General features: G+C 45.6%; 1 protein-coding gene across 8 annotated transcripts in view; it reads right to left on the reverse strand.

Annotated features, from left to right (window-relative positions):
- Positions 1 to 438: 438 nt before the first annotated feature.
- Positions 439 to 17,450, reverse strand: part of HOXA3 (homeobox A3) — a 44,885-nt gene continuing 27,873 nt past the window's right edge. For 4 of the 8 annotated variants that reach the window (XM_071560983.1, XM_071560982.1, XM_071560981.1 and 1 more), the window contains 3 exons: positions 15,445 to 15,530; positions 3,561 to 4,149; positions 439 to 2,110 (listed from right to left, as the gene is read on the reverse strand). In XM_071560983.1, coding sequence (XP_071417084.1) covers positions 1,341 to 2,110; positions 3,561 to 4,032 — 1,242 coding nt within the window. In that variant the 5' untranslated portion in view covers positions 4,033 to 4,149; positions 15,445 to 15,530 and the 3' untranslated portion in view covers positions 439 to 1,340. Of the gene's footprint in view, positions 2,111 to 3,560; positions 4,150 to 7,053; positions 7,264 to 7,719; positions 8,018 to 11,494; positions 11,620 to 15,444; positions 15,531 to 17,450 lie in introns of those variants that run through there. The other 4 variants (XM_071560987.1, XM_071560986.1, XM_071560985.1 and 1 more) reach the window with 4 other exon arrangements.

A 17,450-nucleotide genomic window follows, 5' to 3' on the forward strand; every position in this document is an offset into this window, starting at 1 on the left:
CCAAGTGCTTACACACATCCTTGTACCCACGCACGCACGCACGCACGCACCCGCTGGCCTCCCCGCACTGCTCCGCTGCCGATCCCCCACCGGATCCCCAGGGGAGGGGGCGATCCCTGTCCGGCTGCCTCCCGCACCGGGCGGGCACAGCGCAGCGGGTGCGGGAGGACACGGCAGTCGCGGGCCCTGAAACCCCTCTGGAGGAAAGGGAAAAAAGAGAGAGAGAGAGAGAAGGAGAGAGAGGGCGGCGGGGGGAGAAGAGAGAGGAAAAGAAAAATTTCTCTCCCTGCCTATGAAATGCTGTAAAGGCATCGCGTGGCCTTTCGGGTGGGCGATCAGATCCTCATGTGAGTTTACAGGCGAGCTTCCTATCTCCCCACGTCATGAAGGGTTCTCCCTTCCCCTGCACTATGAAGAACATGTTCTTAACTCTTTCTTATTCAGAATAAAAACTTTATTTTTTTTTTCCAGAACATGAGCAGCAAGGAATGTGTAACTTTCAAAACAAATCTAGCCTTTCCAGCATCACACGCTTTTCACCTAGCTGGATGTTACAAGCATAAAGTATTCAAACTGTGATCTTTTTTTCCCAGATTTTATTGCATCATCATCATCATTGTTATCACCATTTTTAATAAAATGAGTTCCTAGTTTCCTTTCAAATGATATTTCCAACACGTGCCAATATGCCATCTAACATATGGCCAGGTAAATACCACCTGAATATTCAGGGTACAATTTTTTTAATATATATATAAATATGAACAAATGGGGATAAATAAAACTTTAAACACTTAGATTATTCAATGTTTGAGGAAAAAAATATAAATAAATCTGAATGTTCACCAGCATACACACATTGAAAGACTTACACGTATCAATAATTGTCCAGGAATTCCCTGTCCAAGCGCTTTTGATGTCTTTCCTGCTATTTAAAAGAAGTGCAATAAAAAAAATTGCTTCCCCGTGGGATCAATAATGTACGAACAAATTCACATTTAAGAATTCCTTTTCTAGAAAATTTGTTCATATACCCTGTTTTGATAAAAGTGTAGAAGGTAAAGTATAAAGCCTTTGTGTACTCCCAAAGTGAGACACAAGGCTACAGTTCAAGAAGATAAATATCCACTAGTGAAACTATAGAGCAATTCAAGCAACAAATATTGCTACGTCACATAAACTAGAAAACGCTTTTACGAAAGTAAACAACCAAACCAAAATGAACAAAACAAACAAGAAGGGGAGGGGAGGGCACATGGTGGGAGAAGGAGAAAGAAGCAAAAGGATGAGTACTTTCCAAAACCTGGGGGCTTGGTGTTCCACTTAGTGACTCCTGTCTCTTACAGATGGGTGAGTTTGGGTGCTTCCTGAATTCTTCCCTGAGAAGGATGGTGAGCAGTAAGGTCTGTGTATGTTGGATGTGGATCACAAGGTCCATGGTGGTGATTGTTGGCCATTGGCCCAGCCCCGTTGTAGTCCATGTTGGCAGAGGGAGGATGAGGGAGATGAGTTAGACCAAAGATGGAAGGCCCAGAATTGGTCATGGTCTCCACGTAGTTGCCCCCTACATAGACGGGGCTTCCCTGTATATGTGGATTCCCATAACCGTTGCCTTGAAGAGGATGAGTATCGTATTCAGGTGTCACAGCTGCCGTTCCCGTGTATCTCTTTTGAGGAGGCGGGCAATTATTAAGAGGAGTGGTATACGATGCAGGAATGCCATAGGTGTTTTGATGAGACTTGTTAAATGGCGGAGGCGACTGGGGCTCATAGGGGACACTGTTAACTAAAGAATGCATAGAGTTTAGATATCCCCCAGCAGCTGGAGGGACGGGGCTTCTGCTTGGGGATTGTCCTCCTGAAGAGGTCATCATGCCCTTGCCCTTTTGATCCTTTTTGTATTTCATTCTGCGATTTTGAAACCAGATTTTGATCTGTCTTTCTGTGAGATTGAGTAAATTAGCCATTTCTACCCTTCGTGGCCTGCAAAGGTACCTATTGAAGTGGAACTCCTTTTCCAGTTCTACCAGCTGGGCACTTGTGTAAGCTGTACGGGCTCGCTTAGAGGAGGCTTGCCCCGGAGGGCTTTTATCACCAGCACAACTCTCACCTATGTAAATCACACAAAGAACACAATCAGCATGGTGAACCTAGACATGGCAACATGAGAAAATGGCCAACAACACTAGCACCTGGGGAGTCCAGCTCTCAAATGCAAGATGGATGCCCATGTGCGCAACAAGTACTTCCCCCATGGCATGAGCTCAGTTATGCCAAGCTACAAGCCTCAAAAGACTTCCTTCACCTCATTAGTGTCACTATTTGACTACACTTGCTTTCTTTAAGAATGACAGCATGCAACATATCTGGAATTTGGTATTGCATAAAGGAGCAAGAAATCTTCAAGGAAACACAGTGAGGTTTAGAAACTCTGAAGGTGAACCTATGGCTCTGCTAACGTAGTGGGATCAGTCTTCAAGAACTAGCTGTTCTCCATTGCTCTTAAGACCTGCAGCCCTCTTTTTTTGAAAGCCATTTCATATATACATATATTCATATATACATGAAAGGTAGAAATGCCTCAAAATTAGATATCTACAGTATAAAATTTTAACATATAAACATGGAATTGACAGTGTAATTTTTTATAACATCTAGTGTATAGCATAAACATATGGTAGTGATTCAGAAGTACAGTATCTATAAAGAAGAACATACAGTGGCTAGGCTCCCATATAGGCAGACAGATATAATTAAATGTTACTGCTTTTTAATAAAATAAGTACATGATATTGAAGGCTGTAAACAGCAGTGTTGCCACAATTTTAAAAAGCAGACTGGCAAAGACATTTGCTAGAGTTTTGGACACATTTAAGTGGAAAAGAGGAAGAAGTCAGAATAAACCCAACTCCTGGACACTGGAGTTAGCACTGGTGTGATCAGTGTTGGTTTCCTTCAGTAGTAAAAGCACTGATATACACTTCCATCTCTCAAATAATGTTTTATGGGCTAAAGTTTATGGCACTCCAGAATGATTTCTGTTTACCACGCTTGGAACTTTGCCAATCAGCTTATTAAAATAGGAAGAGGTTCTGACTGCATGCAGGGCATTGATCCTGCCTGCATGTGATTATGAGCTATTTTATTCCTGTTACACTTCAGCAGAGATAGGTCACTGTCTTGCTAATCTAACAGCACCATGCCAACAAAGTACTCAGGACAAGCCTCTGGCTTAAGGCCTGGGCTGCTCCACACTGACATGATTTACTGGAGGTGGGATTACCCAGGGAATGTGATAGATGCGGGAGGACACAAGCAGTTCAACCACTAGGAAGCAAAGTCAATTGGGACCCATTCTGCAAGTCTGGGAAAGTTTTGCATGGGGTGAGTATCCTGAGTGATACCAAGCCCTTTTCAAAAGCTTAAGGGCATCAACTCAGAGAGTAAAAAAGCCCCCACCCTCTCTTCCCTGAAGTGAAGGTGTGTAAGACAGCCCTCCTACCCACTGGATGCATTGCCAGCCCAGAGATACCCAAGGAGAGGGGGAGCATGTTTCATACCTGAACTGGAACTGCTGTTTTTCTGCTTTGTGTTTTGCCGAGACTCTTTCATCCATGGGAATATCTGTTTGGACACAGTGGGTGAGTTAAGAGCTGGACTCTTGTTGGGATTGGCCGGGGCAGGGTTGCTGCTGACATTTTGAGATGGTGAGGTGGAGGATGGAGGTGGAGGTTGTGCCTGCTGGGCTGGAGGTGGCTGCAGTGGAGCCTGTGGCTCAGCAAGGACAGGGGGCTGTAGAGGCTGACTGGGGAGGGTCCTCATGCAACTCTCACTGATGTCATTGGCCTTATGGTGGGACACAGAGCTGCCCGGGGACTGGAGGGAGCACGCGGGACGGTGGTACTCAGTTTCCACAAGTGATGAAGATGGAGGATATTGCTGCTGACTCGCATTATAAGTGAAACCATTTGCTCCTTGGTAGGGGTAGGCACCATAGATTGCAGAGCTGTCGTAGTAGGTCGCTTTTTGCATTTCGTTGTTTCCCAATATTTATTTCGCAAACTGACAGGGTCTTGACACCCTTGGAGAATAACATTGGCACCCCTCTGTCACGTGGTGCTCTTCCTCCAATGGCCTCTCCGGGCAGACCTGGGGTGTGGGGAGAGCAGAGCAGGGTGAAGAAATGGTACAAATCCATCTTACTTTCAATAGCTAAGTGACATGAAAGCCATAAAAGAAAAAGTGGTCAGCAATATTTAGCAGCATGACTTGGCCTCAGGCGCAGAGCATTTCGATATAAAAGCTGCCTGGATTTACTGGCAGCTACAAATATGTGCTTCACTGCACTGGGATATGGGCTTTCTAGGGGGTTTTATTTATTTATTTGTTCTTCAGAAACAGAGCAAGGGGGTTGATCGTTTATCAACAAGAGGCTGTTTTAATGCTGGTCTCTGAGATGAGGGTGATAGAGGAATTGGTAATGTGAAGGGGCTGGGCTGTTACTTCATTTCAACTCTAAGATCAAACCCTCTCCTGTGACTGATGTCCTTTTATTTTTAGCCTTTCTCCTGGTTACGACTTTCCATACAACTTCAAAGAAATACATGAGATTGTTCCTGTCTACGTGTGGCAGGGGGCAGGACCAGGGTGGAAAGGTTTCCTAAGCAGGGATATGTAAACAGCCTAATCCCAAGTGATGGATTTTAGCTTGTCTATGAAATGCTTGATAGGAAAATAAACAAAGCCAGCACCTTCTCCACTCCATGCTCGCACCACACCCCGAGATGGCCAAGTTATGCACCCCAGCAGCAGAGGTTTCTGCCTGGGTCACCCTGATCGATGCCCACAGCAGTTCGCTCTTGGCTCCAGAGCACGGTTTTGGCTGCTCCATGGAGTACCGGAACCCTCCTGCCACTCCTGAGTGGGTCTGGAGCCTCAACTGCACCCTGTGCCACATGAAGCCCTGTCTGTGAGGCCAGAAGAGGCAAGCTGGGAGCTTTGCTGGTGGTTGCTCTTTTTTTCCCCCAGAAGTTATTTTCAAGACGCTAACTTTTTGTGGAATCAGCCAGATCCTACCTGTTAAAACATGATGGATTGGGGAAAAAAACCAGGAACCTGAAAAACCAGCGTTCATCTCCATGACCACAGCTTGAACTTTCCTTCCAACTTAGTGATAATAGGTTCTGTCTTAGAAACTGCTATGTAATTTGATGTATGAGGGTCACTTGGCTGGGGAGAGGGTGGACAGAAACCCAGAGAATGCTTCCCCTTCCCGGGCGAATCCCTTCCCTAACCCCCCTCCTCCCCTCCATTGGCGGTTTTGGTTTTGGTTTTGGTTTTGTGGGGATTTTTTTGGTCACCCGTCCTCCTTTCTTTCTGGTATTTCCCCCTCTCCACATAGCACCCCTCACCTCCATCTCCCCGATTAAAGTGTGCTGATCACCTGGTTGAAAATAACCAATTAAAGAATCCCCTGTATTAATGAGAGAGGAGACCTATGCATAACCTCTGATCTAGGAGCTGTTTCCACACGCACTCACATTGTTCTCAGAAACTGAAGTATGTTCCTCCCGTCCCCCTACCTTATTGATGGCAAATAACTACGTCTTTTCAGATCAGAAGAGTCTCTCTTTTCTTTTACCACTTTCTCTGTACTTAAGCAGCTGGATATTTCCCCCCCCCCACGCCAAAACATCTAACGAGGACAAATGCTTAGGGGCGAAAAGCCTTACAAAACACATGCACCAAAAGAGCTCATTCTATTCCTTTCAAGTCATAAAAAGTTCTTAAAAAACAGTATTCCTTTTGTTAGATCTTAACAAAATGAAGGTAACACACCTACAAGCAGGGCGGCTATCCTGTTATTGCACTAATCAAGCTTTTTGGATGCTATTAAGCTAATAAGCTGATGGAGATCTGAGGCGCGCACACAATTTCCAGTTCCTCGCCTCTCCTCCCCGACATTATCGAGGCCTGGTGTGATTTTTCTCAATCCCTTTGAAAGAGAGAATATAGACACCACTACCAGAGGAGAAGGAGGAAATAATCAGGCAGCGGTGATTTTACAAAGGCACTTGCCTTTCATGATCGTGACATCAAATATTTCGCCTTCCCTCGACCCCTGGGAGATTTTGTGGCGCAGGCAGGAGCGGGGATGCGGGGCGCTCTGCTCCCGCAGCTCCTGGCCCGCAAACAAGAGTCTGCTTTCCTCGGAAGGCAAAATATTATTGAAGATTCGGCCGACTGCCAGCAAGTAAAAAAAAAAAAAAAACAGATTCCGCGCTTGGCTTCACCAAGTTAAACACTTCCTAAAAAGTTTTGGAGAAGCGGGGGTAACCTGAGGAGCGCCTGGTCATTCCTGGAGCAAGCAGGAATAGCGGGATTAAGAGCGACAACAGTCACGATAATAATAGTGTCCTAACGGGAGAGGGGAGCAAGGATGGGGATGGATTTGTCACCCCAGCCGATGCCTGGAAGGGGAAGAGTTCTCCTCTCCCCCTCGAATACAAAAGACCAGGTCTCACAAACACAGTTGGGCCCTCAATTTTTCCAATGCCCGTTTTATCAGCTTTATCTCCGTTTGTACAACACAAGGCTCTGCCCTTTACCAACTTCTTTTCCCCCAAACCGAACAGCCCAGAGACAACAGATGAAAGTTGCTTGGGAAAGGCCAGTTCGCTTGGTTTTCCCCACTCTCCACTTCAGCTATGTCCTATCCTCTCCTTCCCTCTTCTTTCCCTCCCACCAGAGCACACCAGATCTTTGCCCTGTAACTCCCAGCCCAGCCCCGAACTCTGACTCTAGGACGAAAAACCAGGCAGCCCCTCTGAAAGATTTCCTGAAAGATAAAGTCGAGAGAAGGTTGCGGGGTGGGGGGAAGAGAGGAGAGAGAGCTGCCTGAACACGAAAGTGTAAGGGTATCAGTCACTGCCTGGAAGGAAGCCCCAGCTTGTGAACTCTTCTTGAACCGACATTTAAGTCTACGGTCATAAATCACTGGGACATAAACTCCGCCATTCACGACTGATAGCAGCGTATTTGTGGCCTGCTTACCTTAACTTCTGACGACTGAGGCGGAAGCCAGCATGCTCTCTCTCTCTCCCCCTTTTTTTTTTTTTTTTTTTTTGGAGGCGACACAACCCAGGGAGCAGGGACTGCCTGCCTCAGCCTGGTCGCTGTGACCGCGGGGTGGGCATCGGCTCAGCTCCTCCGCACCCGGCAACCCCCGGCCGGGAGGGGTGAGCCCTGCCCCGCACTGGATGGGGACGGTGTCTCCGGACACCCCCCTTCCCCTCTTCCCTGACGCTTGAAGCTGCCCACTCTACAGCGAGCTGGTCCCCGGCGTACCGGGCTCCCCCTGCGCGGGGCACGGAGGACGGGGATGTTTCCCAAGACTGCTCTGGGAAGGGAAAGAGAGAGAGGAAAGGAGAAAGGGTGGAGGAGGCGGGGGGGGGAGGGGGGGAGAATGTGTGGAAGGGAGGAAAAAAAAAGAAGGAAGAAAGAAAGACGGCCGCCTGGGGAAGCCTAGGGCAGGGTGGGGGCTGGGAAGGGAGTGGAGGAGCGGGGCAGTGAAGGAGTGAAACCCCCCCCCGCCCCCCCGCACCCGGGCGTCATCGAAGTCCAGGAAAATTATGCTAATGAAGACAAACGGCGCTCACAAAGGGTCGCTCTCACCAGCCTCCGGGGTGCTGCTGTCGGGGCTTGAGTTTTCCCTCTTACCGGTGGGCTTGCGGGGCGGCTGCAGAACAGCCCCACTGCCGCGGCCAGGAGTCCTGCACAGCCCGGCTGAGTCCCGGGTAGGGGAGCAAAGCCCGGAGAGCCGGGACTGAGTCCGGAGAGCCAACCGAAGCCCACCAGGATCCCCGCTCTGGGCAATGCTTCCAGAGCCACGCTGGAAATCATTAGAGTTACTAATTATTAACTCATGCATGCGTGAGCGCACACATACACAGATGTACACAGAGACACCCCCCTGCTCCCCCCCAAATATCCCCAGCGCCCGGGACGGGCACAGAGACGCTCACACACACACATGTGCTGCACAGACGGGTCAGGGTGCCCACAGTCCCCCATGGGGACTCGCGGGCGTCAGCCCCCCGTGGACCGGGGCCCGGCGCCTCACAGCTCGCCTTCGCCGTCTTTCCCTGGCAGAGGTGGGAAAGGCGCTTGCCTCTTTCTTCAACGTCATGGATTTTGGGGGTGTTGGTGTCGCCCCAGCTTCCTGCAACAGAAACACGGCAGCGACCGTGCAAACGAGAACTTAAACAAAGTTTCAGACTCTGCCCGTCTGGCAGACGTTAAAGGAACTCTGCGCTCCGTGCATTAAGCGGAACCTCCGAATAAAATCTAGGTGTAAATTTGACATTACTTCCTTAATTAAGGCATTACAAATGTAACCAGTCCGTTTAAAGCACGAGGGAGCCCGGCGTCATCTTTAAACACAAACAAAGCGAGGGAGAAGCGAGAAATAAAAAGCACTATAAGGCTGGGGTGGCCTCTTACGCATACCAATGGATTTTGTCATTTATGGCTATGCAAGATTTATGACTTCGTGCACTAAAGCCGTAAACAGAGCACTAAAACAGAAAACACTTGCTCCTTATGGCATAAGTGAGAAGGCACCACATGAAAGGGGAAGCGCCCAGCGTAGGAGGAGAGGAGAGGCAAAAATCCTGCGTATGCGTTTTGCTTCAAACAACCCCGTGAATGTTGCATCGGAAGGAAAAAAAAAAGTCTTTCTAGTCAATAATCAACCCCACACTTTCTTCTGAAACTGATGATCTGCCATTCGCCCACTTGCCCGGCCAAATAGCGAGAGGCAACGCTGCGCCCCGACGGAGCCCCCCGGACTGGCGAGGAGGATTTGGATAGGAAGAGAGAGATGGGGATTGACGAAACCTGCGGACATCGGGGAGCCTGCCGGTTTGGGGACCCCCGCCGAAAGCTGGGCAAGCTTTTCCTGGGGGTGCGTTTCAGCTTGGGAGCCATCTCCAGCGGGATATTCTGACTATATAGCTGTACTTAAGAGCGGCGAAGGGGAAAGGGGGGAGGTGTTTTTAAATATGAAAATATTTGCAAGGACTTTAATCGTGAGAACCGAAGTGGTTCATAGGAATATTGAAGTGTTTCCTCCATTCGTCCTACTGCCTGCAAAGAGTATTTTGCGAGATATCTCCTATTAGTTCTGTTTCCCCATACCCCTCTCTCCCCAGAGAGGTAATTTTAAACATGAGAAGATGATTGGGGTTTTTTATGTCTCCTGTGATGTTGGAATAAGTGTCCCAACGCACAGATCCCCGCTGCTTTTATCTGTCTTTCCCTCCCAGAGGCCGAATATTTTCTTTATGTTCCATTCTGTGGAGAGAGTAGGAGTCAGCTCGGGGAGGGACCGGCAGCGTTTGAGGCTGATTCCTGGGTCAGAAATGAACTGCCTTTTCTCCCCGAAGAGACCCACTCTGAGGGACTCCCTCCTCTCCCCCCCCCCCCCTCCCCTTCCCCTGAATTATTATTTTCCGAATAAAATAATGCCTGTAAAGCGCCTTGTCCTTGGATGCCCCGAAATGGAAGGAGGTAGCACCATAGTTCAAGGTGGGTGGGGGAGGTGGGGGGATGGATCTCTTAGAGATAAAATAGCAAGGCAGGGAGTTGCTGGAGAAGGGGACCAGTTCTGGATGTGGTGTCTGTACAAGTCGTTAGAGAGTTAGAAGGGGATATCAGCTAAATTAGAGAGGTAAACTGTGGTCAATCTAAATTGTTGTTTATATTTTCTAACACTAGAGAGTCAACGCACTGTTTTGTTATTTGCTCAACAGATTTAAGTTATTTACACAACTCACAGAAATTCCCCTCTCCTCCAGAACTCCTCTTGCTTTCTTTTGCTTTAGAGAAGGACTGTATTATTTACGACTGTTTTAATTGGGTCAATACGCATCCGAACTGGGCCATAAATCAGAGGAAATGCTGCCAAGTAATTTAGCTGCAATTAAAGCTTGCATTTTATTTTTGCGGCTCGTTTTGTCCCATTTCAAAATTCAGCAAAGCCACCCTTGGCTTTTAGACACACAGCGGGGACTGAAAAAGCTCTCCTCCCCTCGCTGAAGAGAGAGAGATGCCGAATCTAAGTAAGGACAACGTTCTTCAGTATGGCGATAAGGGGAAATGTAATTTATTTGGGTCAGTTCTGCATTGAGAGCAGTTTTAAAGAGCAGAAAAACGTGAAACCATCCCAAACATCATCCTGCAGGTCTCTGCAGAACGGTCACGAATAGCTCCGTTTAGAAATAATCTTTTTTGTTGTTGTTTTCAGAGGAGTTTTTATCATCATTCGCTTTTCTTCCTCTTTCTCTCTCTTTCTGACCCCTTAAAAGAGGAGCAATTACAAACATCGCGTAACCGGACACAAAATGGTACAACAGGAATAGGTGAGAGATGTGGAGCTAATTGGAGAAAAGCCAGCCCCAGTGCTCCAGCCTTTCCTAAAGCCAGTGCACACCGCGGAAACGGAGTTTCATGTAGCGTTTTGCCCTCCTTGGATAGCCAAATAATCTTTCATTTTTGTAATTTAAAATGCATTCTTCATATATATTTACGCATTCATATTTATAAATATATACAAACTTATATTTACATATACAGATATATCTATATTTATGTAAACGAAGGGATGGATATGAATTTAGGTTCTCCTAGAAGATACATTCCAATCCTCTCCCTCTCATTCCCGCTTTCCAGATCCTCATTCAGAGAACCAAAATCAACCTGCACATTTCCAAGGTTGATTTATTGTTTGAAGCCGTGGCTGACTCTTGATTCAGTTCCTTCTCACCGCGGAGAAATAAAGACTAGCCCCTTGGCTCATTTGAGAAGAAGCTTTGCCATATTGTTGAGCGCCCATGCAGCGCTCTGCGCTCAGTAAACAAAGTACCACTAAAGCATCATAAATAAAATGGCAGCACGATCACACAGTCATCGATTTACGGAGCGGCAGCGGCCGAACAAACATCCATAAAACAACCACCGCCGCACTCTCGAGCACGACCCCGACCAAAGAGCATCACACACACACCCCGCATAGTTTTCTCTGACTTGTCCAAATACATACATAAATAGACACAAAACACACACAAAAATAATAGAATAAAATTAAGGGGGAAATATTGAAACACAATAATAAAGGAGTCTTCCCATCTCCAGTCAGTCATAAATAATGATAAGATGGCAATCGAGGGGCTGGAGCGGAGGCAGCTGGCCATCAACAGTAATGTGGAATCTCTACAGAGAAAAATAAATAAAGAAGCAAACTCTCCCTGCTCTGCTCGCTGCGAGGGTAGAGTTGAATATTTACCGCAGCAAACTGAAACAAAGGGGGAAGCAGCCTGGCTCCGGGTGCACACACACCCGAACGCACACACACGCACTCACTCCAGCCTCTGCTACTGACCTTTGCCTCGAACAGCAATAACTCACCACATAAATGAACAATCAACGGAAATACCTTAAAATAAAATCCATCCTTTCTAACGAAGCATTTCGTCCTCTCGGCTCGACAATAACCTTTCCATAAAGAACGAAAGCTGTCAGCGGAACGACCAGCTCTTGCGGGAACGGTGATGGGGGAAGGACAAAAAAAAAAAAAAAAAAAGAGAATAATAGAAAGCAGTGCTTGCTCTGAACAGAAACTGGAAAAGCGTAATCGCAGACGGAGCCAGACCGGGTCTCCACTCCAAATGCCACAATAATGCGCTGTATTATGTGCTCACGTGGTCATACGTCAACTTAAATCCTTTTATTTGAAATAGGGTATCATTGAAGGAACAGGCTTTCTTAGCGCTAGCCTTTGCTTTTTAAAGCCTCAACCCGATATGTTAAAGAAGAGTTTTAAGGGAGGAGAAAAAAAAATCTAACAGATGAAGATGACTGGGGGAGGAGGGGGAGGTTAGTTTGATTCTTTTTCCTCCCACACCAATATTTCTTTACACAAAGCCCATTGGAAGGTAAGAGAAGTTCTTCTTATAATATGGAATTACTCTGCACTTGGATACTTAGCCTAATTAACCGACATTTGCTCCCCAGGCCCGCCACTCTGCTTCACGTCGCATGTCCTCTGCAAGCCCCGAAGACAGCCCAAATCTTAATGCTATTATTTCCAGCCCCCTTCTAAATGGGACGATTACCAGCCTTCCCCCCACCCCTAGCTGTCTCTACTCTAGCATTGTACAGGACTTGCTCAACTCCCACACGCTACACCAGGGCTCCTGTAGAAACTAAAAAGACCTTTAATTACCTGACAAAGGCAAAAAAGAGTATCTTCTAAGAGGCTAGTTGATTTTTGTCCTCGTTACACACTAGGAAGACTACACCTTCCTTCACTGGCGTGCCTCCGAATTTTGCAAAATCTTTTGGGACCTTGCTGTTAAACCTGTGCTTACGCATTTCCTATACAACTAGTTTGACTGATGCATAAAATTATAGGTTACTAACGATGAAAAAAATTGGGGAGGGGGAGATCTTTGCCTAAGGGATAAAAATTAAGAAAAAAATAAAAAAGAAAAGAGCAAAGTTTTGTGCAGCCCCTGAGCCAGGCAGCTTCGCCTGTGTGTGAACACATCACATCTTCCCTGTAAGACTGTTTAATTTGGTCTATTGACACAGTAAGCTAAACAAACAAAAGAAACCCTCCATCACATAACTTTTCTGGAAGGAGTCAAAGCAAATCAGATGGTTCATGCTTTTAACGTGTTCCTGATCCAGTCCTGTGACTCCAGCATTGTGCATCATGATGTATACACCCTTACCTAAATTTTTCCACCATTTCCCATAGGTTCAAAGAAGCTAAATGCATATGTCCTCTTAGAGTTTCACTTGCACTTCGCTGAACAGAATTGAAGGAGTTTTCTTTTAAATGGTGATTTTTAGTGTTATGGTCAAACCTTATATACTCTCGCCTGGATTTTAAAAGTGGGGTACGGGAATGTAAACCCATTGGTAACAGTGCATAGTTGTGACGATTGCAGAAGAAGTCAGCATGACATTACAAGAGAAGGAAAATTTGCAATTTTTCATATGGAAGTGATTAAGCTAGTCTCAGGGTATACATCTATTATCTCTCACTAAGAACTGGAATAAAAACTATAGACCTTTGAAAAAGAGAGACCATTATGCACATTCGACATGCCCGAGTTTGTAACTCTCAGGACACAGGTAACACCACAGATATTATACTTAACATAAACCAAGGCCGATATTGTCTAGAGATGGATTCACGGCTCTTTTAAATATGGTGCGTTTACATCCCATAGAAGAAACACACAGAGAAGCTCATCTGCAACAGTGATACTGAAATTACTGGGTAATGGAGCAGATGTTGAAAAAAGCAAAGTCAGTCTTTCTTGGGGCTGTTGTAAAAAGTTATCGACTGCTTTAAGACAAAAGTAGAAAGATGGCTTTAGAAGTTACAGTTCTGAGCAAACAGAAACTCAACAGCAATAAATCACAATCATAAGTCAGCTTAAATGCCTTAACGCTAGCTGTGGCTATTGGCTTCAAAACCCTGTTTCTATGAACATCTTTATTAGTATTAATGATCAAGTTAATCTTAAACTACTGTTTAACAATTAACTTCGTGTACATAGCGGGGAAACTAATTAATTCTTAAGAAAGGTAGCTTCTTGACGTGTGAATACCTTCTAAAGGGTGTGCTTTGGGAGGGCAGAAGTATGCCTAAGTTTGTGCTGTCCCGGATCCCAGCAGAAAATTATTCACTTCCGCCGAATTTGGAGAAAGTTTTCTTTGCTCTAGTAGTGTAATCACGAGTTTTCAGATACAGATTCAAAAGATACTGCGAGTCGCGGGCGCTAGGTTTCCCTCACCACTCCCTTTATTGCTTTGTTGCTGTTCCTGGACATTTAACATTGTGTTTTATTACCTTGATGATTTGGAGACCCGAAACACGATCTCTAGCAGAAAAATGTGGAGTTTATCAGTAGGTCTGCTACTGATTTTTCTGTGCCTTATACACATGGCTTCGAGCTGAGCTGAAATTCCAGTCTCAGTAACAACAAACAGATCTGAGTTCATAACGTGCCTTCATTAAGAGAGAACCTTTGTACCCGCTCTGGCATCAATAGTCACTCTTGGCATTAACGCTGTTTAAAGTTATCTTCAATGTAATTAGATTTAGGGGATTTACTGTGTTTCACGTTTACTTTTATGCCATTTGTTAAAAGGTGTGCGTACCACTTCTGTGTGGAGATGGAATGGAAATCACCGTACGGTATAAGTATTGGGCTCCTCGCTCTCTCGAAAGATTTGAAATCTGCTGGGATGCAGAGCTGTTTACCTACATCCGTGAGTCTGATAGAGATCAAGCTGGTCTTTGATCATTTCCAAGTAGATAAAAAGAGTAGCGCTATCGACTGAGCCCTTATGTGAGAAGTTCTGCTCAGAGTCAGTAATCAGTCTGCCAGTGTTGGATCCGTTAAGGAATCCCAAATATCCCTGCTCGCAGAGCTGTGGGTATATGCCACCGGAGGAAGGTTCCTTCATACCGTATTTTCGCTTTCAATTTCCGAACACAAGCGTGAATAGACATTCGCAGCCCCTTTTTGTAGTTAAGATTTAAGCAGCTCATTAAGCCACCACAAAGAGCCCTTGTAGTTCTCTAATTTATGGCCGCTTTTAAAAGGTAGTAAAGTACACTAATTGTACAACATTGTCCAAAAATAAGCAGGTAAATCTAGTAGGAATTTGAGCTAATTCTATGTAATCCTGCCCTCTCGGTGGCCAGCATAAGAAAACTGTCACTATGGAAAGCATTTCATTTCTCCTGCCAAAGGACCAAGCACATCAATAACTCCACCAACTCCGAACCACCGGACACCAACCTCCACTCAGTGCAAAGCAGGCCAGGATAGACAAATACCCGAAATTTATTCTCCAGCCATTCTGGTGTACGCAGGCAGGCAAAAATCAGGTTTTCTAACATCTCCATATGCATTCCACGTTTGCAGGACTGGCTAGGGAACTCCACGAGGAGGAGGTGAACAGACAAGCCGCGATAAGCAGCCATTCAACACTGAACTGGCTCCAACCCTCTCTCCCTCGCCTCGCGCCTTTGATTTGGGAAGGAGCTAAGAATGAACAAAGAAATTCTCTAACTCTTTCGCTCTTCAGATGACTTTGCATCCTTCCTGTCCCCAATGCCTTTATAAGGATGGTGATCACTCAGATCCGGTACACTTCTTTGTCTGCCCAGACACGCGCATTCACCACCCACGGAAGATGAATAGAGCCAATACAGAAAAAAAATTCCAGCTAGGTTAAATATTTATCACAACAACAACAAAATTTCATTCCAGCAGGCTTGTTCCTCACTCAGGTACCAGGCAAATCGCTTTCTCAGAGCAGTCACCGGCACAAAAGCAGCGGCCGCTGCCCGGCTCTTACCTCCTCCAGCTGCACAGGGTTGGGCTGAGGCGCTCTTCCACCACTTCTTCCACCACTCCGGCCGAGCGGCTTCTTTTCGGGGCTCCCTGTAAACAAGCAATAAACAGTGCCTTACCGGGGAGTGCAGGGGGAGGTATTTCCCTCCTTCACTGGCAATACATGGTTTGCCGGGTGCGCTTGGAGAGCCCCGGAGAGGGGTGGGCAGAGATGGAGCGGGCTCGGGCTCCCGCGCGGAGCGTGGGTTCCCACGCGGATGAAGAGTACAGAGAGCTGAGAAATAAAAGCGTGTGGTTGCCTTTTTTTTTATTTTTTTTTTCCTGGTAGACAGCTATGCCTTCTGTCTCCAAGTGTTTGGAAATATTGTCATTCCAAACTCTTGTTACATGAATGTCTGCTTTATTTTCCTCTGGGAAACCTTTGTTTAGGATCATTTAATCAAGAACAGACATTAAACACAAGTCGTGGTGTTCATCTCTGCTGAATAAAACGCGGAAAGTGTTCCAGTTTAAATGCAGGGCGCATTGTGGTTGGGCTTTTATTCAAACGGTTAGCCGGGGCCAAATTCTGCCACCACTAGCACAGTAAGAGACTAACAATTGACCTCACTGTAGCGGAATCGGGCCCAAACGAGGCTTTTTTTGAGTTAAAAAAATAAACGAAAAGAAAAAGAAAAAACCAACAAAACCAAAACCCGTTCACGGTGGGGGAAACTGGACTTCTTCTTTTCCCCTAAAACAAACAATACCGCACAGTCAAAGAAAAGACAATAGTCAGATTATTTGCATGCCACTTACTGAATCACTTTTAGATATGAAATTGTCAGATATAATAATGTGCCCCCGTATTCAGTCTTGCTAATAAACCCCGTCTAACACACCTTAAAATCGTCAGTAAATGTAAATGCTAATAATTAAATAATGCAGTTCTTGTGAAAGGGTGTTATCTGAGTCTTGGAAATATTAGGTTTATCTCGGGACAACTTTTCGAGCTGAGACTTTGCTTTGGTAATTTAGTAGTTCCATAATTACGCTAATAATTTTAAATTTGATGTTGAGCTCCAGTCTACATAAAATCATGCAATAATAGCCCACTAAACTGTTCATTGCTGTCTCATAAATTTGAGAGCTCTGACTGTTAAAATCTACTGGCAAACACAAAAGAAAATGGAAAGTTCAATCTGCAATCGCAGAGCCCGGGAGCTGCTTTCTGGCGGTTATCCTGAGTTCTACCTTTCTCTCCGCTCACCTTCAGCGCAAGGGGAACCCCTTGGCATTTTAGGCTCTAAGTCATACCTTAACCGTTTTGTTCTCTAATCAATAGTCGTGTTACAAACAGCAATAATCATCGATCAAGCGTGTTGTGACTGGGTTGTCCCACTCGTGTTAAATATGAAGCGTGTATTTGAAAGTAGTGCCAGTGAGTTTCTGTTATTTAATTTGGAGCTATTGGGTCACGCAACCATGTTTTACACTGCTATGGTCCTTTAAACTATGCTGTTTCTTGAAAGAGTTGCTAAGTAGCAATAAAGCACTTTACAAAAGCCATGACTTTTTTTTTTAATTTGTTGTTATCCCAAACTGTAATATTCACTGCGGCACTTTAAGTTCGTACATAAATCGTTCAGACTAATGAGTCATAGAGAAATTCGCCCATGACTTTTCCTTTACAATGCTCACTGCCTTTCCACTACTATTTTGGCCCTATATTAAGAGCCGGTGATTTATTAACGCCAGGAAAATTGAACAAAGCAGGTCCTCCTGCACTGTGGCACCCAGCCTTCCACAGTGTGAACTAGAACATTATCAAATGTGTTTGCCTCGGTAACACTTAATCACCAAAAGCCATAATGTGACCACAAGGCAGCTAAAACAAAGATTTAACATTTCTAAATACTAAACTTGTTAAACAAATGCTCAGCACACAAAGCAAGCACAAACAATTAAAGTCACCAAGCTAGAAATACACACTACCTACTTACCAACACAGACCCTACTGCTTGCTTAAGA

The sequence above is a fragment of the Pithys albifrons genome, chromosome 7 (genome assembly GCF_047495875.1).
Source record: "Pithys albifrons albifrons isolate INPA30051 chromosome 7, PitAlb_v1, whole genome shotgun sequence".
NCBI lineage: Eukaryota > Metazoa > Chordata > Aves > Passeriformes > Thamnophilidae > Pithys > Pithys albifrons.